The 27,262-nt window shown below is 36.8% G+C and overlaps 1 protein-coding gene across 1 annotated transcript in view; it reads left to right on the top strand.

The window, feature by feature from the left end:
- The window catches only part of LOC118836678 (probable small intestine urate exporter), a 107,122-nt gene that overhangs the window by 24,302 nt on the left and 55,558 nt on the right, over positions 1–27,262 (top strand). The window contains exons 2-5 of the mRNA XM_036743900.1: positions 19,645–19,814; positions 23,756–24,010; positions 24,105–24,192; positions 24,471–24,557. Coding sequence (XP_036599795.1) covers positions 19,645–19,814; positions 23,756–24,010; positions 24,105–24,192; positions 24,471–24,557 — 600 coding nt within the window. The remainder of the gene's footprint in view (positions 1–19,644; positions 19,815–23,755; positions 24,011–24,104; positions 24,193–24,470; positions 24,558–27,262) is intronic.

A 27,262-nucleotide genomic window follows, 5' to 3' on the forward strand; every position in this document is an offset into this window, starting at 1 on the left:
GCGCTCCCAGCTCCGTGCGTGATAGACCTCACCCAGTGACCATCCAGGCTGTCCTGGGCTGGAGCTCTTCTTCCCTCTGCTATTTTGTGGGTTCTGCAGTTCTAGAATTTGTCCACAGCCATTTTTATAGGTGTTTGGAGGGACCTGGTGGGGAGCTCACACAAGTCTCTGCTTTCCGGCTGCCATCTTGGCTCCTGACTTGTATTCTTATAAATTTGGCTGCATTCTCTATAGATTTTAGAAATGAGGACTTTATTAGAGACATTGGCTGTAAAAATTATTTCCCAGTTTTCAACTTCTATTCTTGTTTGCACTGGTTCTGTTTGTGGAAAACCTTTTCAGTTTAGTGCAATCAAAACCATCCCTTTTGCATTTTATTATATTTTCTATCTCTTGTTTGATCATAACATCTTCCCTTCTCTATAGATCTGATAGGCAAACCATTCCTTGCTCTTCCAGTTTGCTTATAATATCAGCCTTCATGTCTAAATCACATACCCATTTTGACTTTATCTTGGTATAGGATATGAGATGCTGGTCTATACTTAGTTTATGCCATACCCTTTTCCAGTTTTCACAGCTGTTTTTTTTTTTTTTTTGTCAAATAGGAAGTTCTTTTCCCAAAAGCTGGAGACTTTGGTTTTATTAAATAGTAGATTACTATAGTTAATGGCTACTGTGTCTTGTGTACCCAATTTATTCCACTGATCCACCACTGTATTTCCTACTTAGTACCAAATCATTTTGATGACTGTGACTTTAAAATATACTTTTAGATCTGGTACAGCTAGGCCACCTCCATTTGCATAACTTTTCGTTAATTCCTGTAATATTCTGGACATTTTGTTCTTCAACATGAATTTTGTTATTATTTTTCCAGTTCTATAAAGTAATATTTTGGTAGTTTGATTGGTATGGCACTGAATAAGTAAATTAATTTAGGTACAATTGTCATTTTCATTATATTAGCTTGGCCTACCCATGGGCAATTGATATTTTGCCAATTGTTTAAATCAAACTTTATTTGTGTGAAGCTTTTTGTAACTGTGCTCTTATAGTTCCTAGGTTTATCTTCGGAGGAAGACTTCCAAATATTTATATTATCTACAGTTACTTTAAACAGAATTTCTCTTTCTATCTCTTGCTGCTTCACTTTGTTGTTCATATATAGAAATGCTGATGATTTATGTGGATTTATTTTATAACTTCCAAATCTGGTAAAGTTGTTAATTGTTTCAAATAGGTTTTTTTTGGTGATTCTCTAGGATTCTCTAAGTATAGCATTATATATCTGCAAAGAGTGACAATTTTGCTTCCTCATTGCCTATTCTAATTCCTTCAATTTCTTTTTCTTCTCTTTTTGCTAAATCTAATGTTTCTAGTACAACATCGAAAAGTAGTGGAGATAATGTGCATCATTCTTTCACCCCTGATTTTACTGGGAGAGCTTCTAGCTTATCCCCATTACATATAATGTTTACTGATGGTTTTGATAGATATTGCTTATCATTTTAAGGAAAAGTCTATTTATTCCAATGCTCTCTAGTTTGTTTGTGTTTTTTTTAATGGAAATGAGAGCTCTATTTTGCCAAAAGCTTTTCAAGCTTCTATTGAGATAATCATAACATTTCTGTTGGCTTTACTATTGATATAGCCAGTCATGCTAATAATTTTTTTCTAATACAGAACCAGCAATCCTGGTATAAAATGTACCTTTTCATAGTGGGTGATACTTTTGAAATATTTCTGTAATCTCTTTGCTAACATTTAATTTAAACTTTTTTGCAAAATTATTCATTAAAGAAATTGGTCTATAATTTTACCCCTCAGTTTTAGCTCTTCCTGGTTGAGATATCAGCACAATATTTATGTCATAAAAAGAATTTGGCAGGACTCCACCTTTGCCTATTTTTCCTAATAATTTATTTGGTTTTAGAATTAATTGTTCTTTAAATATTTAACAGAATACACTTGTAAATCCATCTATCACTGGAGCTTTTTTCTTAGGGAGTTCATTAATGGCTTGTTCAATTTCTTTTCTTAAATGGGATTGTGTAGGCATTCTATTTTTATCCATTAATCTGGGAAATTTGTATTTTTATGAATATTAATCAATTCACTCAGATTGTCAGACTTATTGGCACAGAACTAGGTGAAATATTTCCTAATCCTTCCTTAAATTTCTTCTTCATTGGTGGTGATTTCACCTATTTCATATTTTTTATACTGAATACTTGTTTTTCTTTGTTTTCCACCAAATTAACCAGTGACTTATCTATCTTATTTTTAATAAAACCAGCTCCAATTTTTTATTTATTAGCTCAATAATTTTCTTACTTTCATGTTTATTAATCACACTTCTTGTTTTCATCATTTCCAATTTGGCACTCAATTGGGGATATTAAAATTTTTTTCTAGTCTTTTTTTTAATTTTCATGCTCAATTAATTCACCTTCACTTTCTCTATTTTACTGATAAAAAATTAGAGAAACAAAATTTCCCCTTGTACTGCTTTGGCTGCATCCCATAAATTTTTGGATGTTGTCTCATTGTTGCCTTTCTCTTTAATAAAATTATTGGTTGTTGCTCTGATTTGTTCTTTGACCCACTTATTCTTTAAAATTAGATTATTTGGTTTTTAATTAATGTTTATTCTCTTTCTGCTACCCTTTGTTGAACTTAATTTTCACTACATTATGACCCAAAAAGCATGCATTATTATTCCTGCCTTTCTACATTTGATTTTGAGGTTTTTATGCTCATAGTCAGTTTTTTGCGTAGGTGCCATGTACTGCTGAGAAAATGTATATTCTTTTCTATTCCCATTCATTTTTCTTCAAAACTATGTCATACCTAACTTTTCTAAGAGACTATTTTTCTCTTTTGTTTCTTTTGTTGCTTACTTTTTGGTTGAATGTATCAAGTTCTGTGAGGGGACAATTGAGGTCCCCCACTAGTATAGTTTTGCTGTCTATATCTTTCTGTAACTCACTTAACTTCTCTAAGAATTTCAATGGTTAGGACTTCCAGGAGCCAAGATGGCAGAGAAAGCATCAAGTCACTCTTACTTTCCCAATTGACCTATAAAAAACCCAGAAAATATCACCCCAGAAAAAACTCTGGAACAGTTGAGCTAGTACAAAGACAGGGTCATTTAGCCCGGGAAGCTCAGGGGATCAACAGGAAAGTCTTCCTCACTCTAGTGGAAGGGGAGCAATACAGGACAGGAGTTGACCCATCAAGTCAGTGGCAGGCCATACCTTAGCATACCAGCAGGAGATCCTGGGCCTCAGAGTGGTGGAACAGGCAAATGATAAAGTCAGCACTCCCTGAGTGCCTTGGCACAGTCAGGGAACTGGTAGACTCCAGCTCGGAAAATCAGCATCTACACCAGCAGGCAGGTGAACCAGCTGACAAATCTTCCTGTGCTTCAGCTGAACTCCAAGCAGGTAGGTGTCCTCCAGTGGCCAAGCTTTCAGGTGCTTCAGTGCAGCCTGTGTGAGCAGACATCCTCCAGGGGCCAGACCCCCATGCTGTACAATGAGACCTTCGGTGTCACAGATCCAAGCTCCGTAGCAGGTAATCTGACAGACCTCTACAACCTCCAGCTGTCAGAGCCTGAGGCCTCAGCACACAAAGCAAGTGACCAGGTCCCTGGCCCCCAGCACAAGGAGCTTGAGTCAGTGCTCCCTGTGCTCTAAAAGGAGAGCTCAAACTTAAAAGCCAGGAAATAATGAGCAAAAAGCAGAAACAGACAATAAGCTTAGATTCTTACTGTGGGTACAGGAAGATCAAGGCACAAATTCAGAAAAGTCCAATATTATCAATATACCCACATCCAAAATTTCAAAGGAGAATATAAACTAGTCTCAAGCCCCAAAGAAAACCTTCTTGTAAGAGCTTAAGAAGGATTTTAAAAGTTAAATAGGAGAGCTAGAAGAGAAATTGGGAAAAGAAATGAGAGATGCAAGGGAGAGTGAATAGCTTGCAAAAGGAAGGACAAAAATTGATTGCAGAAAACAAGTCCTTAAAAAATACAATTGGCCAAATGAGGGGGAAAGTACAATGAAGAAAACAACTACTAAAAAATAGAATTGTCCAAATGGAAAAGGAGGCACAAAAACTCACTGAAGGGAAGAACTTCTTAAAAGTAAAATGGGCTGAAGGGAAAAGGAGGTACAAAATCTAATTGAAGAAAATAATTTATTAAAAATAGGAATCTGGCAAGTGGAAGATAATGACTCTATGAGGTATCAAGAATCAGTCAAAAAAAGAATGCAAAAATGGAAGAAAACATAAAATGCCTCATTGGTAAAACAACTGACATGGAAAATAGATCCAGCAGAGACAATTTAAAAATTGTTGGTCTACCTGAAAGCCCTGATGAATGAAAGGTCATCTTTCAGGAAATCTTCAAGGAAAGTTACTCCGAGGTACTAGAACCAGAGTTTAAAATAGTTCTCAAAAGAATCCACTGATCACCTCCTGGAAGAGATCCCAAATTGAAAATGCCAAGGAATATTGTAGCCAAATTCCAAAATTACTGGTGAAAGAGAAAATACTGCAAGCAGCCAGAAAGAAACAGTTTAAATATCAGGGAACCATAGTCAGGATTGTGCAGGGACTTGCAGCTTCTACATTAAAAGATCAGGGGGCATGGAATATGATATTCCATAAAGCAAAGGAGCTTAGATTACAACTAAGGATCAACTATAGGGTGAAACTGAACATAATATTTCAGAGAAGGAGATGGTGATTAATAAAATTGAAATAAAAAAGTATTGAACTAAGAACTATGAAACTAAGAGGATTTTTATGAAAAAAACAATAAAAAACATATACCTTTGATTTAATTTGATTACAAAAAATAAAGAAGACAACCAAATTGCACATATCAAAAATGAATAAGGTGAATTCACAACCAATGAAGAGGAAATTAAAACAACAATTAGGAGCTATTTTGCCCAACTGTATGCCAATAAATTTTTGGGGGGGGATTATTTATTTATTTGTTTAATATTTTTAGTTTTCAGCATTGATTTTCACAAGAGTTTGACTAACAAATTTTCTCCCCATTTCTACTCTCCTCCCAATTCCAAGATGGCATATATTCTGGTTGTTGTGTTCCCCAGTCAGCCCTCCCTTCTGTCACCCCACTCCACCCATCCCCTTTTCCCTTACTTCCTTGTATGGCAAGATAGATTTCTATGCCCCATTGCCTGTATATCTTATTTCCTACTTGCATGCAAAAACTTTTTTTTGAATATGTTTTTTAAAACTTTGAGTTCCAAATTCTCTCCTCTCCTCCCTCCCCAACCACCCTCCCTAAGAAGGCAAGCAATTCAGCATAGGCCACATGTGTATCATTATGTAAAACCCTTCTACAATACTCACGTTGTGAAAAACTAACTATATTTTGCTCCTTCCTATCCTGTCCCCCTTTATTGAATTTTCTCCCTTGACCCTGTCCCTTTTCAAAAGTATTTGGTTTTGATTACTTCCTCCCCCTATCTGCCCTCCTTTCTATCATCCCCCCTTTTTATCACCTTCCTCCTTCTTTCCTGTGGGGGCAAGATACCCAATTGAGTGTGTATGTTATTCCCTCCTCAGGCCAAATCCCATGAGAGCAAGATTCACTCATTCCCCCTCACCTGCCTTCTCTTCCCTTCCAAAGAACTGCTTTTTCTTGCCACTTTTATGTGAGATAATTTACCCCATTCTATCTCTCCCATTCTCCCTCTCTCAATATATTCCTCTCTCATCCTTTAATTTGATTTTATTTTTTTAGATATCATCCCTTCATATTCAACTCACTTTGTGCCCTCTTCATGTGTATACACACACACACACACACACACACACACACATATATACACACATATATATATAAATATATATATGTGTGTATGTATGTGTGTATATATGTATATTCCCTTCAGCTCCCCTAATACTGAGGTCTCATGAACTATACACATCATCTGTCCATGTAGGAATGTAAACAAAACAGTTCAACTTTAGTAAGTCCCTTATGAGTTCTATTTCTTGTTTACCTTTTCATGCTTCTCTTGATTCTTGTGTTTGAAAGTCAAATTTTCTATTCAGCTCTGGTCTTTTCACGGAGAAAGCTTGAAAGTCCTCTATTTTATTGAAAATCCTTATTTTGCCTTGGAGCATGATACTCAGTTTTGCTGGGTGGGTGATTCTTGGTTTTAATCCTAGCTCCACTGACCTCCAGAATATCATATTCCAAGCCCTTTGATCCATGCTAAATCTTGTGTTTCCACAATACTCAAATTGTTTCTTTCTGGCTCCTTGCAGTATTTCCTATTTTATCTGGGAACTCTGTAATTTGGCAACAATATTCCTAGGAGTTTTCTTTTTGGGATCTGTTTGAGGAGGCAATCTGTGGATTCTTTCAATTTCTACTTTACCCTCTGGCTCTAGAATATCACAGCAGTTCTCCTTGATAATTTCTTGAAAGATGATATCTAAGCTCTTTTTTTGATCATGGCTTTCAGGTAGTCCAATAATTTTTAAATTATCTCTCCTGGGTCTATTTTCCAGGTCAGTGGTTTTTCCAATGAGATATTTCACATTGTTTTCCACTTTTCCATTCCTTTGGTTCTGTTTTATAATATCGTGATTTCTCATAAAGTCACTAGCTTCCACTTGATCCAATCTAATTTTTAAGGTAGTATTTTCTTCAGTGGTCTTTTGGACCTCCTTTTCTCTTTGTCTAATTCTGACTTTCAAGCATTCTTCTCCTCATTGGCTTTTGGGAGCTTTTTGCTATTTGAGTTAGTCTATTTTTTAAGGTGTTGTTTTCTTCAGTATTTTTTGGGTCTCCTTTAGCTAGTCATTGACTTGTTTTTCATGGTTTTCTTGCATCATTGTCATTTCTCTTCCCAATTTTTCCTCTACTTCTCTAATTTGCTTTTCCAACTCCTTTTTGAACTCTTTCATGGCTTGAGACCAGTTCATGTTTTTCTTGGAGGCTTTTTATGTAGTCTCTTTGAGTTTGTTGACTTCTTCTGGCTGTATGTTTTGGTCTTCTTTGTCACAAAAGAAAAATTCCAGAGTCTGAGACTGAAGCTGATTGCATTTTCACTCCCTGGCCATGTTCCCAGCCACCTTACTTGGCCCTTGAGTTTTTTGTCGGGGTATGACTGCTTGTAGAGTATAGAGTACTTTGTCCCAAGCTTGAGGGGCTGCAGTGCTGTTTTCAGAGCTTCTTCTCCACTGCAAGCTCTGCCACACCAGCGTTCCTCCTCCTCCAAGAACTGCCAACCCAAGACCGGACTGAGATTTAAGCTGGCTCTGCACTCCTGCTCTGATCTGCCACTTAATTCTTCCCACCAGGTGGGCCTGGGGCTGGGAGCAACTGCAGCTGTAGTTCTGTAGCTGCACCTTCTCCTCTGCCCCTGGGGTGGTGGCTGAACCATGAACTCCTTTCACTCTGTCCCTCGCAGCTTTTCCCACAAACTCTTTCTGTTTTCTTTTGATGTTTGTGGGTTGAGAAGTCTAGTAACTGCCAAAGCTGACTGATCCAGGATGCTAGGGCCTGTTCTGCCTGGCTCCCTATCTGGTTGGCCTGGGCACACCCCACGCTGGTCTCTGCTCTGCTCTGCTCCCAGCTCCATGGGATAGATCCTACCTAGTGACCATCCAGGCTGTCCTAGGCAGGAGCCCTGCTTCCCTCTGCTATTTTGTGCATTCTGCAGTTCTAGAGTTTGTTCAGAGCGATTTTTATAGGTGTTGGTAGGGACTAGGTGGGGAGCTCATGGAAGTCCCTGCTTTCCAGCCACCATCTTAGTTCAGTGCCTCCATCCCAATAATGTGACAATCTTAGTGAAATGGATGAATATTTACAAAAATATAAATTGCCCAGATTAATGAAAGAGGAAATAAAATACTTGACCACATTTCACAAAAAGAAATTGAACAAGCCATCAATGAACTCCCTAAGAAAAAAAAGCTCCAGGGCCAGATGGATTTACAAATGAATTCTATCAAACATTTAAAAAATAATTAGATCCAATACTACATAGACTGTGAAAATAGGTGAATCCTAGCAAATTCTCTTTATGATACATATATAGTGCTGATATCTAAACCAGGAAAAGGCAAACAGAGAAAAATAATTTTAAAATTAAAAAAAAACAGAGAAGGAGAGTTATAGACAAATTTGCCTAATAAATATAGTTGCAAAAAAAATTTAAATAAAATATTAGCAAAGAGGTTATAACAACTAATCATGAAGATAATACACAATGTCCAGGTAGGTTTATACCAGGAATGCAGGTCTGGTTCAATGTTAGCAAAAACATCAGTATAATTAATCATATCAACAATGGACCTAACAAATCATATGATTATTTCAATAGATGCAGAAAAAGCTTTTGACAAAATATAACATCTATTCCTATTGAAAACACTGGAGGGTATAGGAATAAATGGAGCCTTCCTGCAAATAAATAGCATCTACCTAAAACCATCAGCAAGCATTATGTATAGTGGGGATAAGCTAGATGTATTTCCAGCAAGATCAGGGGTGAAACAAGGATGTCCATTGTCACTACTGTTATTCAAGATGATTCTAGAAATGTTACCTTTAGCAATAAGAGAAGAAAAATAAATGGAAGGAATTAGAACAGGCAAAGAAGAAACTAAGTTATCACTCTTTGCAGATGATATGATGATATATTTAGAGAATCCAAGAGAATCAAGTAAAAAACTACTTGAAATAATTTTCAACTCTATTATAAAGCAGCAATCATCAAAATTGCTTGGTAATGGAGCCTTTGAAGATGGCCACGTGAAGGCAGCGTCTTACCAGAGCTCTCTCACAAGGTCTGTCAGATTCCTATAAAAAAGTGAATTTGAGCAGATTTGAGAGAGTCAGAAACCGCGAGCAGTCTGCGTGGGGCAAATTTCCGAGCCAGGAGAGTCTGAAAGGCTGGAGGCACGAACCTGTAGGCTCGGAGAGTGCTTGGTGCAGAGCTGCTCCAGACCAAGGCGGAAGCGACTGGCCGGGAAATCCACATGGGAGACGTGCTGCGAGAAAGCTGGGCACCCGAAACCGGCGGAGATCCCCAGGACTCCCAACACAGGACGGCAGTCTGTGGAAGCGACGAGAGGCAGCGCAACACCACCCATGACACACCATCTCCAGAAGTTTGCAGCCCAAACATATTGCACGCCACTTCCTGAACTTCCGGGAGTTCTTAATGTCCAGGTAAACAGCTCTAATCCCTCCCCTCCCCACCCAGAGAATCCCTCAGGGGGGAAAAAAAAGAACGCTGGAACTGAGCAGAAAGTAGTAGGGCTTCAGTGGTTACATAGCAGAAGTTCATTAGTCCCAGAGGGGCAAAGTCGGCAGGGGTCAACGCCAACAGCCCAGACGTAATCTTGCTCCCCGAGGGGAAGCACCAGTCATCAGCTCAAACAACAAACAGCTGAGACCATTGCTGAAAAGCAAGTGCTGGAGAGCACCCACAGGGAGTGTGATGCCAGGGAGCCAGACCCCTCCCCCACACCTCAGGAAACTGAAGGTTATAATTCTAGACTCACAACCCCCAGAATAAGAAAGCTGGGACAGAAAGCCCTGAGACCCACAGATAGAAATTCATTGTAAAGCCAGCAAAAGGCAAACCAACATGAAGAAGAACACAAAAAAAACCGAGGACAATAGATTCTTTTTATGGAGACAGGCAGGATCAAAACATCAACATAGAAGAGGATAGCAATGACACGGTAGATACATCAGATACCTCAAAAGCTAATATGAACTGGTCTCCAGCCCAAAAAGCACTGCTGGAAGAGCTAAAGGAGGATTTTAAAAACCAAATTAGGGAGCTAAAAGAAAATATGGAAAAAATGGAAAAAAAATTCACTGATGAAATCAAGTCCCTAAAGAATAAGATTGGCAAAAAGGATACGGAGATTCAGAATCTAGAGAGAGAAAAGGACACCCTGAGAGGCGAAATCAACCAATTGAAAATGGAGACTCAAAAGCAAAATGTAAAAACTAACTCATTCAAAATTAGACTTGAGCAAGTGGAAGCTAATGAATCTATGAGGCATCAAGAAGTAATAAAACAAAATGTAAAGAATGAAAAAATAGAAAAAAAATGTGAAATATCTGATTGGCAAAACAACTGACCTGGAAAATAGATCCAGGAGAGACAATTTGAGAGTTATTGGTCTACCGGAAATCCACGATGAAAAAAGGAGCCTTGACAGTATCTTCGAAGAAATTATCAAAGACAACTGCCCAGAGGTCCTAGAACCAGAGGGCAAAATAGTCATTGAAAGAATTCACCGATCACCCCCTGAAAGAGATCCCAAACTGAAAACATCAAGAAATATTATAGCCAGATTTCAGAGCTATAAACTCAAGGGGAAAATACTGCAAGCAGCCAAAAAGAAGCAATTCAAATACCGTGGAACTACAGTCAGGATCACGCAGGATCTCTCAGCTTCCACATTAAAAGACAGGAGAAATTGGAATATGATATTCCGAAGGGCAAAGGAGCTGGGACTACAACCAAGGATCAACTACCCAGCAAAACTAAGCATAATTTTCCAGGCAAGGAGATGGACATTCAATGAAATAAGGGAATTCCAGACCTTCCTGATGAAAAGGCCAGAACTCAATGGAAAATTTGATCTCCAAATACAAAACCCAAGAGAGACATAAAAAGGTAACCAGGGGGAAAAAACCCCACAAACCTTATTAACCAATAAGGGCAGGTTGTTTACATCTTTATGTGGGATTATATCATCTTATGTATGTTTTACATATATATATACACACACATATACACATATAAGTCGTTCTTGTGAATGGTACAACTATTATGACAAATGAAAGGGATATACATAGGTTGTGAATGCCTGTATAAATTAACTGATGTAAAGATATAAAATATAAATAAGAGATATAAAGGGAGGGCTATGAGGGAAGTGGTAAGGAGGTAGTAGAAAAGGGTAAATTACACCAAAGGAAGTGGCACAAAAACATATTATAGTAGAGGGAAAGAAGGGAGGGAGAAGAGCAGTATTTGAGCTTTACTGTCATCTGATCTAGTTCAAGAAGGGAATAACATACTCTGATAAGTTTAGAAATCTAACATGTCCTATGGGAAGTGGGAGGGTAAGGGGGGAAAAAGGGAGGGGGGTGGGCAGAAGGAAGAGGAGAAGTAGCAAGTGGGTAACAGTAAGATAAGGGAGGGGAATAAAGAGGGAGGGTTAACTGAGGAAAGCGGCGGTCAAAAGCAAAACTTTGTTGAGGAGGAGAAGGGGAAAGGGAGAAATAAAAGCATAAACAGGGGGAATTAGGATGGAGAAAAAGACACAGATAGAAATCATAACCCTGAACGTGCAGGGGATGAACATTCTCACAAAACAGAAGCAGATAGCAGAATGGATTAAAAACCATAATCCTACAATATGCTGTTTACAAGAAACACATCTGAAACAGGGGGATACACATAGCGTTAAGGTAAAAGGCTGGAGTAAAATATATTGTGCCTCATCTAAAGTAAAAAAAGCAGGTGTAGCAATCTCAGACAAAGCAAAAGTAAAGATAGATCTAATTAAAAGAGATAAGGAAGGACATTATATCCTGCTAAAAGGCACCATAAACAATGAAGCAATATCATGCTTTACCACCAAGTGGTAAGGCATACAAATTCTTAGAGGAGAGGTTAAGAGAGTTACAGGAAGAAATAGACAGCAAAACTATAATATTGGGAGACCTCAACCTCCCCCTTTCGGAACTTGATAAATCTAACCTCAAAATAAATAAGAAAGAAGTTAAGGAGGTAAACAGAATTTTAGAAAAGGCACATATGATAGACCACTTGAGAAAACTGAATGGGGATAAAAAGGAATATACTTTCTTCTCAAAAGTACATGGCACATACTCAAAAATTGACCATGTACTAGGGCATAAAAACCTCACAATCCAGTGCAGAAAAGCAGAAGTAGTCGAAGCATCCTTTTCAGATCATGATGCAATCAGAATCATTTTTAATAAAGTACCATGGAAAAATAAGCCAAAAACTAATTGGAAACTAAATAATTTAATTCTAAAGAATGAGTGGGCCAAAGAACAAATCAGAGAAACAATAATTTCATTCAAGAGAATGACAATAATGAAACAACATACCAAAACTTATGGGATGCAGCAAAAGCAGTTCTTAGGGGAAGTTTTATATCCCTAAATGCCTACATGAATAAAATAGGGAAAGAGGAGAGCGACGATCTGGGCATACAGCTGAAAAAGCTAGAAAAAGAGCAAATTGAAAACCCCCAATTAAATACCAAATTAGAAATACTGAAAATCAAAGGAGAGATTAATAAAATTGAAACCAAGAAAACTATTGAATTAATTAATAAAACAAAGAGCTGGTTTTATGAAAAAACCAATAAAATTGATAAACCTTTGGCCAATTTGATTAAAAAAAAGAAAGAAGAAAATCAAATTACTAGTATCAAAAATGAAAAGCGTGAGGTCACCTCTAATGAAGAGGAAATCAAAACAATAATTAGGAAATATTTTGCCCAACTGTATGTATGCCCATAAATTTGACAACCTTAGAGATATGGATGAATATCTACAAAAACATAAACTGCCCAGGCTAACAGAGAAGGAAGTGAAATTTCTTAATGACCCCATATCAGACAAAGAAATTGAGCAGGCCATCAACGAACTCCCTAGGAAAAAATCTCCAGGGCCAGATGGTTTTACATGTGAATTTTATCAAACATTTAAAGAACAACTAATTCCAATACTTTGTAGATTATTTGGGAAAATAGGTGAAGAAGGAGTCCTACCAAATTCTTTTTATGACACAAATATGGTACTAATACCCAAACCAGGTAGAGTTAAAACAGAGAAAGAAAATTATAGACCAATTTCTCTAATGAATATTGATGCAAAAATTTTAAATAAAATATTAGCAAAAAGATTGCAGCAACTCATTACGAGAATAATACACTATGACCAGGTAGGATTTATTCCAGGAATGCAAGGCTGGTTCAATATTAGGAAAACTATTAGCATAATTGACCATATCAACAACAAAACTAGCAGAAACCATATGATCATCTCAATAGACGCAGAAAAAGCCTTTGACAAAGTACAGCACCCATTCCTATTAAAAACACTAGAAAGCATAGGAATAAGTGGAACCTTCCTCAAAATTATAAATAGCATCTACCTAAAACCATCAACAATCATTATTTGTAATGGGGATAAGCTAGATGCATTCCCAATAAGATCAGGGGTGAAACAATGATGTCCATTATCACCCCTATTATTCAATTTGGTACTAGAAACATTAGCTGTAGCAATAAGAGAAGAAAAAGAAATTGAAGGAATTAGAATAGGAAAAGAAGAAACTAAATTATCACTTTTTGCAGATGATACGATGATTTATTTAGAGAATCCTAGAGAATCAAGTAAAAAACTATTTGAAATAATAAACAACTTTAGCAAAGTTGCTGGATATAAAATAAACCCACATAAATCCTCAGCATTCCTATACATTACTGACAGAGCCCAACAGCAAGGGATAGAAAGAGAAATTCCATTCAAAGTTACTGAAGGCACTATAAAATATTTGGGAGTCTATTTGCCAAGACAAACCCAGGGCCTATATGAACATAACTATGAAACACTTTTCACGCGAATAAAATCAGATCTAAATAAATGGAGAAATATCAGTTGCTCATAGTTAGGCCGAGCTAATATAATAAAAATGACAATTTTACCTAAATTAATCTATCTATTCAGTGCCATACCAATCGAACTACCAAAAAATTTTTTTACTGAGCTGGACAAAATAATAACAAAATTCATTTGGAAAAACAAGAGGTCTAGAGTACTAGGATATTAATGAAAAGACATGCTAGAGATGGTGGCTTAGCCACACCAGATATTAAACTGTACTACACAGCAGCAGTCATCAGAACTGCCTGGTACTGGTTAAGAAACAGGGATGTGCATCAGTGGAATAGGATAGGTACACAAGTAGGTGAAATCAACAAGTTTAGCAATCTACTCTTTGATAAACCCAAAGAGGCCAGCTTCTGGGCTAATAATTCACTATTTCACAAAAACTGTTGGGAAAATTGGAAAATGGTAGGGCAAAAACTGGGCATAGGCCAATATCTTACACCATATACCAAAATAAAGTCAAAATGGGTTCATGATTTAGGAGTAAAATCTGATAGTATAAGTAATTTGGGAAAGCAAGGAATAGTTTACTTATCAGATTTATGGAAAAGTAAAGAATTCATGACCCAACAAGAGATAGAGAGCATTACAAAATGCAAAATGGATAATTTTGAATATGTCAAATTGAAATGTTTTTGTACAAAAAAAGCCAATGCAACAAGAATTAGGAGGGAAGCAGAAAATTGGGAGAAAATCTTTGCAACTAGTATCTCTGATAAAGGCCTCATCTCTAAAATATACAGGGAGCTGAGCCAAATATATAGGAATACAAGCCATTCCCCAATTGAGAAATGGTCAAAGGATATGAACAGGCAATTTTCAGAGGAAGAAATTAAAGCTATCTACAGGCATATGAAAAAATGCTCTGGATCACTACTGATTAGAGAAATGCAAATCAAAACAACTCTTAGATACCACATCTCTCCTGTCGGATTGGCTAATATAACAAAACAGGAAAATGATAAATGCTGGAAAGGATGTGGGGAAATTGGAACATTGTTGCATTGCTGGTGGAGTTGTGAGCTGATCCAGCCATTTTGGAGAGCAGTTTGGAACTATGCCCAAAGGGCTATAGAAATGTTCATACCCTTTGACCCAACAATGCCACTTCTAGGGTTGTATCCCAAAGAAATCACACAAGCGGGAAAAGGACCCATATGTATAAAAATATTTATAGCAGCTCTTTTTGTGGTAGCTAAGAATTGGAAATCAAAGCGATGCCCATCAATTGGGGAATGGCTGAACAAGCTGTGGTATATGAAGGTGATGGAATACTATTGTGCCATAAGAAATGGGGATGATGCAGACTTCATAACCACCTGGAAAAACCTACACGACATAACGCTGAGTGAGCGGAGCAGAGCCAGGAGAACGTTGTGCACAGCCACAGATATATGGATTCCGTGAGGACCAACCCTGACATACTGCGCTCTTCTCAGCAACCTAAGGGGCAAGGATAACTCCAGGGGACTCACGATGGAGAATGCTATCTTCATCCAGAGAAAGAACTGCGAAGTTTGAATACAGATCGAGGCGCACCACATGCTCGCCTTTTTTGCTTCTTTTTTGTTTTTGTTTTTGGGGGTTTTTTTTGGTTCTGTTTCTTCTTTCTCATGATTCATTCCATTGGTCAAAATTCTTCTCCATGACTTGACTAGTGCATAAATTAATTCAATGCGAAGTTATACATGACAGTTATATGAGATTCCATGCCGTCTTGGAGAGGGAGGGGGGAGGGAGGGGAGAAAAACTGGAACTCAAAACTATGTAGAACCGTGTGTGGTAAACTATAAATAAATAAAGAAATTCAAAAAAAATTGCTTGGTAATGGCTAAGGAATAGCGTGGTGGATCAGTGGAATTGGTTCATTGCACAAGGCACAATAGTCAATGACCATAATAATCTACAGTTTGATAAACACAAACATGCCAGCTTCTGGGATAAGACCTCACTCTTTAACAAAACCTGCTGAGAAATATTGGAAAATATTATGGAAGAAACTAGGCATAGACCAACACCTTATACTATATACCAAGATAAAGTCAAAATCGGTACACAGTTTAGATATAACATCCAATATTATAAGCAAACTAGGAAAACAAGGGATAATTTGCCTATCAGATTTACGGAGAGGGGAAGAATTTATCACCAAAGAAAAAATAAAAAATATTATGAAATGCAGAAAAGATGGTTTGGATTACACTAAATTGAAAAGATTATCCACAAACAGAACCAGCACAAGCAAGAATAGAAGAGAAGTTGAGAGCTGGGAAACGATTTTTACAGCCAATGTCTCTAATAAAGCTCTCATTTCTAAAATCTATAGAGAATGCAGTCAAATTTATAAAAATACAAGTCAGTCCCCAATTGACAAATGATAAAAGGGTATGAACAGGTAGGTTTCAAATGAAGAAATTAAAGCTATCTATAATCATACAAAAAAGTGCTCTAAATCCCTGCTGATTAGAGAAATGCAAATCAAAACAACTCTGTGGTAGCACATCACACCTATGAGATTGGCCAGTGTGACAAAACAGGAAAATGATAAATGTTGAATATGTGGGAAAATTGGAATGCTAGTGTATTGTTGATGGAGTTGTGAACTAATCTAACCATTCTGGTGAGCAATTTGGAACTATGCCCAAAGGGTTATAAAACCTTTGACCAAATAATACCACTTCTAGGTCTGTCTCCCAAAGAGATCATGAAAAGGGAAAAGGACCCACATATTCAAAAGTATTTATAGCAGCTCTTTTTGTGTTGGCCAAGAATTGGAAATTGAGGTGATGCCCATCAAATGGGGAGTGTCTGAGCAAGTTGTAGTATATAAATGTAATGGACTACTATTGTGCTATAAGAAATTATGAACAGGTGGACTTCAGAAAAACCTAGACAGGCTTAAATTAATTGATGCTGAGTGAAGTGAGGAGAACCAGGAAAACATTGTACACAGTAACAGCAAAATTGTGCAATGAGTAACTTTGATAGACTTAGCTCTTCTCAGCAATGCAGGGGTCTAAGGCAGCTCCAAAAACCTCATGATGGAAAATGGCATATATTTCCAGAGAAAGAACTATGGAATCTGAATGCAGATTGAAGTATACTGTTCCTTCTACTTGTTGTTTATTTATTTTGTTCCTTCTTTCTTGTGGTTCCTCCCATTGGTTCTATTTCTTCTTTACAACATGTCTAATGTGAAAATATCTTTAATATGAATGTATATGTAGAGCCTATGTCAGATTGCATGCTGGGAAGGGGAGAAAATTTAAAACTCAAAATCTTATGAAAGTTAATGTTGCAAACTAAAATTAATAAAAATTTTAAAAAGAATTTAGATGCTCTATCACTTGGTGCATATATGTTTGGTATTGATATTACTTCATTGTCTATGCTTCCTTTTAAAAAGATAAAGTTTCTTTCTTTATCTTTTAATTAGACATATTTTCGCTTTGCTTTGTCTGAGATCAGGCTTGCTACCCCTGCCTTTTTATTATTTCACCTGAGGCATAATAGATTCTGCTCCAGTCCCTTATCTTTATTCTGATTTAAGTGCATTCCTTGTAAACAACATATTGAAGGATTTTTTTTTTGATTCACTCTGCTATTCACTTCTTTTTTCTGGGAAATTTTATCCCATTCATACTCACAGTTATGGTTGCTAACTGTGTATTCCTCCTCCCCATTCTCTTTTTTTCCTCCTGTTTGTCCTCTCTCTCCTTTCACCCTTTCCCTCCTCACCAGTGTTCTGTTTCTGTCCACTGCCTTCTCTCATTTTCCCTTCCTTCTGTCAGTCCTCCCTTAGGTCCCTTATTTAATCTCCTCTCCAACTTCCCTGTTGGGGAAGATAGATTTATGTATTCAACTTATTGTGTATATTATTTCTGATTATTTGAGCCAATTCTGATGAGACTAAGCTTCAAGCAACATCCACTGCCCATTTTCCCATTTTCTCCTCCACTGTGATAAATCTTTTGCACATTTTCACATGAAATAATTTACCCCATTCTACCTTTCACTGATTCTGCGCCTAGTGTACTCTTCTTTCTTATCCCTTAATTAATTTTAATGTTGCAGCTACTGCATCCTGTGTACTCCTGATTGTGGCTCCTCAGTATTTAGATTGTTTTTCTGGATGCTTGTAATATCTTTTCCTTTACCTGGTAGTCCTGAAATTTGGCTATAATGTTCCTTGGGGTTTTCATTGTAATGTCTTTCTAGAGGTGATCAATGAATTATTTCAATGCAGATTTTGTCCTCTGGTTCCAGGACATCAAGGCAGTTTTCTTTGATAATTTCTTGTAGTGTGATGTCCATGCCCTCCTTTTTCCTTATGGCTTTCAAGTAGTCCAATCATTCTGAGATTATCTCTCTCTAATGTGTTTTCCAGGTCAGTTTTTTTTTCCAGTGAGATATTTCACATTTTCTTCTATTTTCTTTAATCTCTTGAGTTTGCTTGATTGATTCTTGATGTCTTATAGAATCATTAACTTCCACTTGCTCAATTTTCATTTTTAAGGAATTATTTTCCTCAATTAGCTTTGGTACTTCCTTTTCCATTTGACCAATTTTATTTTTTAAATAGTTGTTGACTTTTTCTAAGCTGTTGACTCTTTTTTCACATCACACATTTCTTTTCCCAATTTTCCTGCTACTTCTTTTACTAACTTTTAAAATTTCTTTTTGAGATCTTCCATGAGTTCTTTCTGGACTTCAGGCCAATTCTCATTTCTCTTTGGATCCTTGCCAGTAGGTGTTTCGACATTGTTATCTACTTCTGAGTTTGTTTTGTTCTTCCTTGTCACCATAATAACTTTTTATGATCAGATTGTTTTTAGTTTAGTTTTGTTTTTTTCTGCTTATCTTTTCTGGAGCTCTGCTCCAGAGTTGGGAGGGGAAGTGTGCCAAGCTTCTTGTTCCAGGGCCAAGCTGCAGGCCCTGGTCATTTAACTGGTACTGCACTGATGTTGCCCTAAGGCCCAAAGGGGACCCTCATATCTGGTGTCATGCTGAGGAGGTGGGATGAGGGATGGCTGCTGTTGGGGGCAGTAGGGGTCTGACATCTTACCTGGTGATGAGCCAAGGCACATGAGAAGTCCCCATGCTGGTGTATGCACACGTGGGAGGCTCTGGCCTCCACCTGTTTGCCAGGAGCTATGCCTCAGCAAGTAGTATATCTTAGCACTGGTGTATGCCCAGTTACCTGGCTTTGCTAAAGTACTTTGGGCATCCTAGAGTTGACATTTGCCTGTTCCACCAAACTGGTTTTCAGAATCTCCTGCTGTCTTGCTGAAGCATGGCTTGCTCCTGACTTGCTGTGGTGTTTCCTGTTCTGGGTTGTATTCTCTTTTTGCCTTAATGAGCCAGATCTTTTTCTGCTGACCTTCCAAGTTTCTTAGGCTAAAATATTTTTTCACCCTATCTTTTTGGTAGTTCTGCTATTCCAGTATGCATTTGGGTACTATTTTATGGCTCCTTAGAGGTGAATATGGGAGAGTTAGCACAATTTCCAGCTTCCTCGGCCATCTTGGCTCCCAGAATATAAAGCACTTTAGACATATTATTTTATCCTCATAACAATCCTGGCAGGTAAATCCTATTTCTCCACTTTAAATATGTAGATACAGGAAAATAGAGGTTAAGTGACTTACTTAATGTCACATAGCTAGTAAATATGTGAGGCTAGATTTGGATTCAAGCTTTTCCAACTCCAGGTCTAAGACTCTAGCCACTGTACCATCTAGTTTCCCAATGCCAACCCAAATCCATATAGCACTAAACAGAAAAAGTATTGGTCCTTTGAGGGTATGTCTGAGTTATGTGTTGTTAAAAAAGAAAATGAGTATTAATCTCTGCTCACACAAACATTGTGTTATGACTATTGTTTCGATCTCTTATCCAAGGGTTCTGCTTATTGAGATATAAGTTGGCAGTTATCTTGTCCTTATGTATTTGGATAACGGTTTCACAACAAGGAAGTCTGAGCATTGCCATTGTATCCATGGTAAATAACACAGGCCTCCCTGATCCATCCAATTTTTCCACTGAGGGGAATTCTGAGGACTTGCCAGGGGTAAGTTGATGACAGATCCAACATCCTTCCTTCTTTAATCCATCATTATCCATTCATTCAGCAAATATTTATTAATCACCTAATATATGTAATATGCTATGTAAGATCCTAGAAGTACTACAAATATAAATGTAATAAGGTGCCTTTCTTCGAAAAGCTTATATGCTAGTGGAGAGGGAAAACATGCACATTTGTAAATATACTTCAAAATAAAATAAGAATGAATCAGACTACAAAGATACAGATGAGATAACAATAATAATAACGATAACACATTTAACCAGAACTTTAAAGTTGGCAAAGTATTTCACAACAGTATTGTCTTTATGATCAGATGAAGTAGAGATTTCTATTATCTATGGGTATTAGTAAAGACTTGATGAAATAGATGGCATTTGGAAGAATAAGTAGATTGGCAATGGGCTTAGAATAAAGGAGGTGGGAATTTCAGGTCCAGGTAACAGCATTAACAAAGGTGCAGAAGCAAGAAAGCATGAGATGAATGCACGGTGGTAAGTAGACTTCTTTGGCTGTATAGGACACATGAGGGAGAGGCGTTATGTAAGTTAGGACGGGTGTGATGAAATCTTATGGTGGAAGGTCTTGCACACTAAGTAATTTGGGCTTGATTTGTCAGTTCACGGGCTTCCATTAAAAACTTTTGAGCAACTGAATGACAGGATTCTACAAGGTCACAGAGAAAATAATACTAGTCATAACTCAGTAATATCTTCTTACTTGTTACAGAATAGACAATTAGGCCATGATGTTAACAGCTGGCTCCAATTTGGGTAACCTGTGACTCAGACTCAGATTTTTACCTAACCTTCAGTGATGATTTTCTAGGATTGAGGTAGATTTCATGCCATTCGTACTAATGGCATCCTCCTCCACTTTTTTGTTTGTTTTAAACATAATTACTGAAACTTAAATACAAATAAGAAAAGAAAAAAAAGCATCACTATGTGCACAGCAGAATGTAAGAGAGGATTCAAAACACACAGCAATAGATTTCCATTTCAAGAAAGGTTATATAATAAACACTATATGTTGTGTTCAGAGCTGTCCATCTTTTCTTAGCTTCCTTGTAAGTTTTCTTTTATTCTCTGCTGTGCACTTTTTACTTTGTTCTTTTGTTCCCCCTTCCTCTCCCCTCCCCTAAGAATGCTACAATTAAGCATGGATACACACACATATACATATAAACACACAACAAATATATATATATATATGTACATATATACATATACATGCACATATATATTACATATACATACATTTACATACACACATATATATATACTTATATATCTATAATCATACTCATATGTAGAAATATACATTAATATGCATCTATGTAAGACAGTACTATCCTTGTTTGTCTTCTGTTTCTCTGAGGGTAGATAACATCTTCCTTCATAGGTCAAAGTTTTTCTATATTTTTCTGTCTTCCACCTTGTCATTTCCTGTGTCACACCAACATCCCAAACTTATACTGTATAGTTATTTTAAATAGTCTTAAACAATATTGATTAATATGGCTGACGTATAGTGTAATTTCCCTCTTTTTCTCTTTCAATTAAGTCTATTTTAGCTGTGATGTTATCTGAGATCATGAAACCCCAGTTCTTTTGCTTCTCAATGTATAGTGTTCCAAGACCCGTGTTCTTTCAGTATAGCTGCTGCTAGGTCTTTTATGATTCTAATGGTGTCTCCACCATATTTAAATTGTTTTTATTTTCTTGTTACTTGTAGTATTTTCTCCTTGAGCTTGGGGTTTCAGAATCTAGCTGTTATATCCCCATAGATTTTCCTCATAGGACCTATTTCAGGTGGTAACAAATGGATTTTTTTTTCTATTTCTACTTTCTCCTCCTGTTCTAACACTTCAGGAAATTTTTCTTTCATTATTTCTTGTTTGATTCTATCAAGACTCCTTTTCTGATCATGACTTTCAGGTAGCCTGATTGCTGTTATGTTTTCTCTTCTTGATATCTTCTCCAGGTCAGTTGTTTTTCTTATAAGATGTTTCACATTCTCTTGAATTTTCTCATTCTTTATATTTTGTTTTATTTCTTGGTCTCATAACTTTGCTGGATTCTTCTTTCCCTATTCTAATTTTCAAAGAGTCATTTTCTTTCTTGAGATTCTGGATCTCCTTTTCCAGTTGGTTAGCTTTGTTTTCATAGTCTTTTGTTTTTCTTGGATTGTTCTTATTTATTTTTCATTATTTCTCTATCTTTCTCATTTGATTTTATAGCCTTTTAAAGTTCTTCTATGAATTCTCTTTGGGCAGGTGACCATTTGACATTACTCTTTGGGGTCAGAGAGATGTTTTTTTTTTTTTTGCTTCAATATCCTCCTCTGAAGACAATCTGTGGTTTTCTCTATTCCCATAGTAACTTTTTTTTATGGTTGGGTCCTTTCTCCTCTGCCTGCTCATTTTATTTTTAATTTATAGCAACTTCTTGTAATAACTTCTAGTCCTAGGTAGGGTATGGGGGATGGTGCTTCTGGCCTTAGGTATTCCTTCAGTTCTCCCCTCTGGCCTGGAACTGAAACCAAGACCTCTACCCTCCTGTAATCGCCCACAGTCAGCAGCATCCTTGCCCCACTACTTCTGCACTCATCTGGCTTGTGCTGGTTCCTTCTTGCCCAGGGCCATGTGTCAGCTACAGCATAGCTGGGCTTGGCATCCCTTATCAGCAGAGATTCCTTCAATCTTCCCCTGTTCAAATGCTGAACTCCCCACACTCTCCATGAGGTGAAAATTCCTGAGGCTGGGGTCAAGTCTACCTCCCAACCTCATTATACCCAGGACTCGAGCTGCTTGTTGTTTTGGGTGGAACTAACCTGGATGTGTTTACACTTCACAGGGACCAAAACTCAGTCCTAGGATTTTTCTTCCATTCTCCCCCAATTGTCTTGGAAGGGTCACTGTTCTGCCCCAACTCTTTTTTATTTTTACTGCTCTATGTTTGTCCTAAGGCACTACTTCATCTTATTTGTGGATGAAATGTAGAAAGCTTGCAATTTTCTGACCTACTCTACCATCTTCCCAGAATCCTCTCCTTTTTAATTTTAATAATAATCTTGTGTCTACATTAAAAACATTTTCTTGTCATATATATATATATATATGCATATATATATATATATATATATATATATATATATACACAGTATAAGATTATTTTGTATTCTTAAGCATATAATGCCATTCCATTTATTAATATTGGTGGTACCCTATCAGTGTCTACCAAAAAAGACAGGCACATACTAATCCACTATTGTGGGAGCAACTTGAAATTATGCTAAGAAAATGACTAAGATGGCTTTACCTTTCACTCAGAGACTCCATAGCTAGATAGGCACACTCCCCAAAGCAGTAAAACATAGAAAGCAAGCAAATGCAAATATAGAAAGTCTACCACAACTCTATTGTCTCTGATCCTTCTCACCTTGCTTCTCATACTTTCCTCTATTTTTCTATGTAATCATTTTGAAAGGAATGGTGAGGCAGGGCTTACAGATAGGTATGTTTCTCTGGGTAGATGAAGGTTTGAGTGGAGAGAACACACAGATTTAAAGCTAAAAGGGAACCTTTAGAGTCATCTAGTCTAACCTGCTCATTTGACAGATGAAGAAACTAAGGCACAGAGATGTGACTTAACCATGGTCACACAAGTATCAAAAAATCACAGAATCTCAGAAATAGAAGTGCATCAAAAGTCATTTAGTCTAAATTATAGTAAGTAGTAAATAGCAGAGATGGGATTTGAACCCTGTTTCCCAGGTTCCAAATCCACTACTCTCTCTCCTAAACTTCACTGATTCTCTCCTACCTCTATTGTTATTTTATTGCGTACTCTCAAGCATTGACTGAACTGCTGATTCTTCCACAAGGGAACCATATTAAATGAAATTTCCATGCCTTACAGGTACCCATCCTTGCCTTACAGGTTCCCATCTTTGCCTGGAGTCCAGAAATCCAGGGGATAGTCCTTAGTTCTTTCTTTTATGGTAATCTATTGTCATCCATCCCAAGTGGTTACTTAACTGGAATATTTGGAGCAAAGAAATCATTAGTAATAGGTTTGGTGATGACCTCCCTTCTGACCATTTTAACCCCATTTGCTGTAGTTCAGGGAATGCCTTTTACCATCTTGATCCGGGGAATACAAGGCATCTTTCAGGTAACAAGATATTTTCTAAGTAACCCTAAGAAGAATATATTATTCAATTCTGTTTAGAAATCAATGACTATAGTGATACTTATTTTCACTTTAGGCACCTGTAGTATCAGCTGTACCTTCTTTTTGGAAAAAATGGGCTCCTGTCACAGAACGTAGCCTACTCAATGGAATTCCTGCAGCTGGTAAGGACCCTTAATCACAGAATCTGCATTGCATTCTTAGCCACTCCAAATCTTTATTCCATGTTTAGGTTACTAGAACAAAAGGACCTTAAATTTGACATCCTGAATTCCAAAGCCTACTTATTTTAGAATTTTTTCTTAGTTAATTTCAATGTTGTGATATTTAAAAACACTAGTTATTCATTCCCCCCCCCCCATTAAGGATGGTCCACAGTAGATTGCATAATCTTTTACTTGCAATGCTATAACTCACCACTTATTCTCTATCTTAAAATCAGGTGCATTACTTGGAAAATTCACAATATTGCTTGTGGGTGGACTCATCTCTCATTCACTAGGTTGGCCATATATCTTGTATATTTTTGGTAAGTTATTTCTTTATATATCCAATATTTTTCCATTTTCACAGCTGATATTTAGCTGAGAGAAGAAGTGGAAGGAGCATTCTGTCTAGATTTCAGAAGTCTTAAGTTTAAATCCCTGCCCTAAAAATTTGCTAGCTATGTGATTTTGAGCAAATCACTTAATTGCTGTCTTTCTTAGTTTCCTCATATGTAAAATGAGGTTAACAATACAACCTACTTACAAGAGTGATTGTGAGGATAAAAATGAAACAGTATGTGTAAAATGCCTTGCAAAACTTAAAGCTCTATATAAATTATTATTGTTATTATCTATTATTATCATTGTCATGATTATTCTCTTTTATTATTGTTATTATCTATTATTATCATTATCATGATTATTATCTTGGACATCTAAAGTCATGTTTTGAGTTATCCTGTATTAAAAGGTCAGAGGTCATCAGGCCTGACAGTGATCTTGGAAATCTTATTCAGTTCCTTCACTTTACAAATGAGGAAACTGAACAAAAAGAAATTATTTTTTCCCAGCAGCACACAGCAATTTCATGGTGGAATGGAGATTGGAACCCAGATCATGACTATTAATGCAGTGTCTTTTCTACTAGACCTTTGCTGGTTCATAAAAATAATTTTCAAATAATTGCATGTTTTCTAAATTTGATTGAAAATCTGGATTTCAATCAGCTTTTGTAGACATTTATCCACTTCTAGCAATTTTTGAAGTTTTTTGCCTGGCAGCTATTCTATAGGTGCCACCATCCATGCCTTCTCAAGGAGCCACAAATGAGAAAGTTTTCACTACCAAAATCCAAGCATTGTTAAATGGTTTTGTCGTAGAAATATCAATAAAAGGTGCATTACAATCTGCTTTGCCACGATACGCTAAGGAACATAGGACCTTTCTATGTGACTTGCCGTTGAAACCTCCAATAAGTGTTATTTCCTGCTATGAGAATGTGAACTTAAGAACAGAGACTTATCTTGCTTTCCTTTTCCACTTGTATTGCTGAGCACAAAGTTTTCCATGCGATAATGATGATGATATTCAGCATTCACTTCTGTCTGACTCTTTGTGAACTCATAGACCATAGCACACCAGGCCCTTCCATCCTGCACTATCTCTCAAAGTCTGTCTGAGCTCATGTTTCTTGTTTCTGTGACATCATCTATCAATCTCATCCTCTGCCATCCCCTTTCCTTTTTGTCTTCAAGATTTCCCAAAGTAAGGGCCTTTTCCAGTTAGTTCCATCTTCTCATGTGGCCAAAGTATTTAAACTTCAGCTTCAGTATTTGACTTTACAGTGAGTAATTTCTAAATTAATTTCTTTAAAGATTGACTGATTTAATCTCCTTGATGTCCAAAGGACTCTTAAAAGTCTTCTATAACAACATGATTCAAAAGCATTGATTCTGTGTCATTCAAATTTCCTTGTAGTTCAATTCTCATAGCCATACATTGCTAGAGGAAAAACATAGGTTTGTCTATATGGACCTATATCTGCAAGATGATGTCTCTGCTTTTTATTAGGCTGTCCATATTAGCCAAGCTTTCCTTCCAGGGAAGGGTTTGCATGTGGTAAGCACTTAATAATTGCTTTTATTTTTACTTATTAATTCCCTAATTGTATAATAAATGGTAATAGTATGAATTTTTATGACTTTGACAGAAACAGATGAAACATAAATTTTCTTTTGTCAGATAAATTTATTTGTTTTGAGTTTTCAACATTCATTTGCATAATATTTTAAGTTACAAATTTTCTCCCCATCTCTCCCCTACCCACTCCCCACTCCGGATGGCATGCATTCTGATTACCCCATCCCAATTCTGCCCTCCCTTCTATTACCCTAATCCCCTCCCTTATTCCCTTCCCCCTTACTTCCTTGTAGGGCAACATAGATTTCTATGCCCCATTGTCTGTGTATTTTATTTCCCAGTCACAGGGAAAAACAATTTTTAACATTTGTTTTTAGAGCTTTGATTTCCAAATCCTCTCCCTTCTTCCCTCCATGCCAACCCTCTTTGAGAGGGCAAACAATTCAATATAGGTTATACATGTGTCATTATACAAAACACTTCCATAATAGTCATGTTGTGAAAGACTAACTATATTTCTCTCCATTCTATCCCATCCCCTATTTATTCAATTTTTCTCCTTTGACCCTGTCCCTTTTCAAAAGTGTTTGCTTTTGACTACACCCTTCCCCAATCTGCCCTCCCTTCTGCCATCTGCCCACTTATCCCCTTCCCCTCTACTTTCCTGTAGAGTAAGTTACCCAATTGAGTGTGTATGTTATTCCTTCCTTAAACCAATTGTGAAGTGAATAAGGTTCACTAATTCCCTTTCACTTCCCCCCTCTTCCCTTCCATTATAATATCTTTTTCTTGACTCTTTTATGTGAGATAATTTACCTCATTCTATTTCTCCCTGTTTCCTTCTCCCAACATACTCCTCTCTCACCCCTTAATTTTATTTTTAGATATCATTGCTTCATATTCAACTCACACTAGCATTCTGTATATACATATATATATATATATACATATATATATATGCATATAGGTGTGTATAAATGTACATGTACATGTACATGTATATGTATGTGTATGTGTATGTATATATGTATATTTCCTTCAACTACCGTAATACTGAGGAAAGTCTCATGAGTTATAAATATCTTCTTTGCATGTAAGAATGTAAGCA

The sequence above is a fragment of the Trichosurus vulpecula genome, chromosome 2, assembly GCF_011100635.1.
Source record: "Trichosurus vulpecula isolate mTriVul1 chromosome 2, mTriVul1.pri, whole genome shotgun sequence".
NCBI classification, from domain to species: domain Eukaryota; kingdom Metazoa; phylum Chordata; class Mammalia; order Diprotodontia; family Phalangeridae; genus Trichosurus; species Trichosurus vulpecula.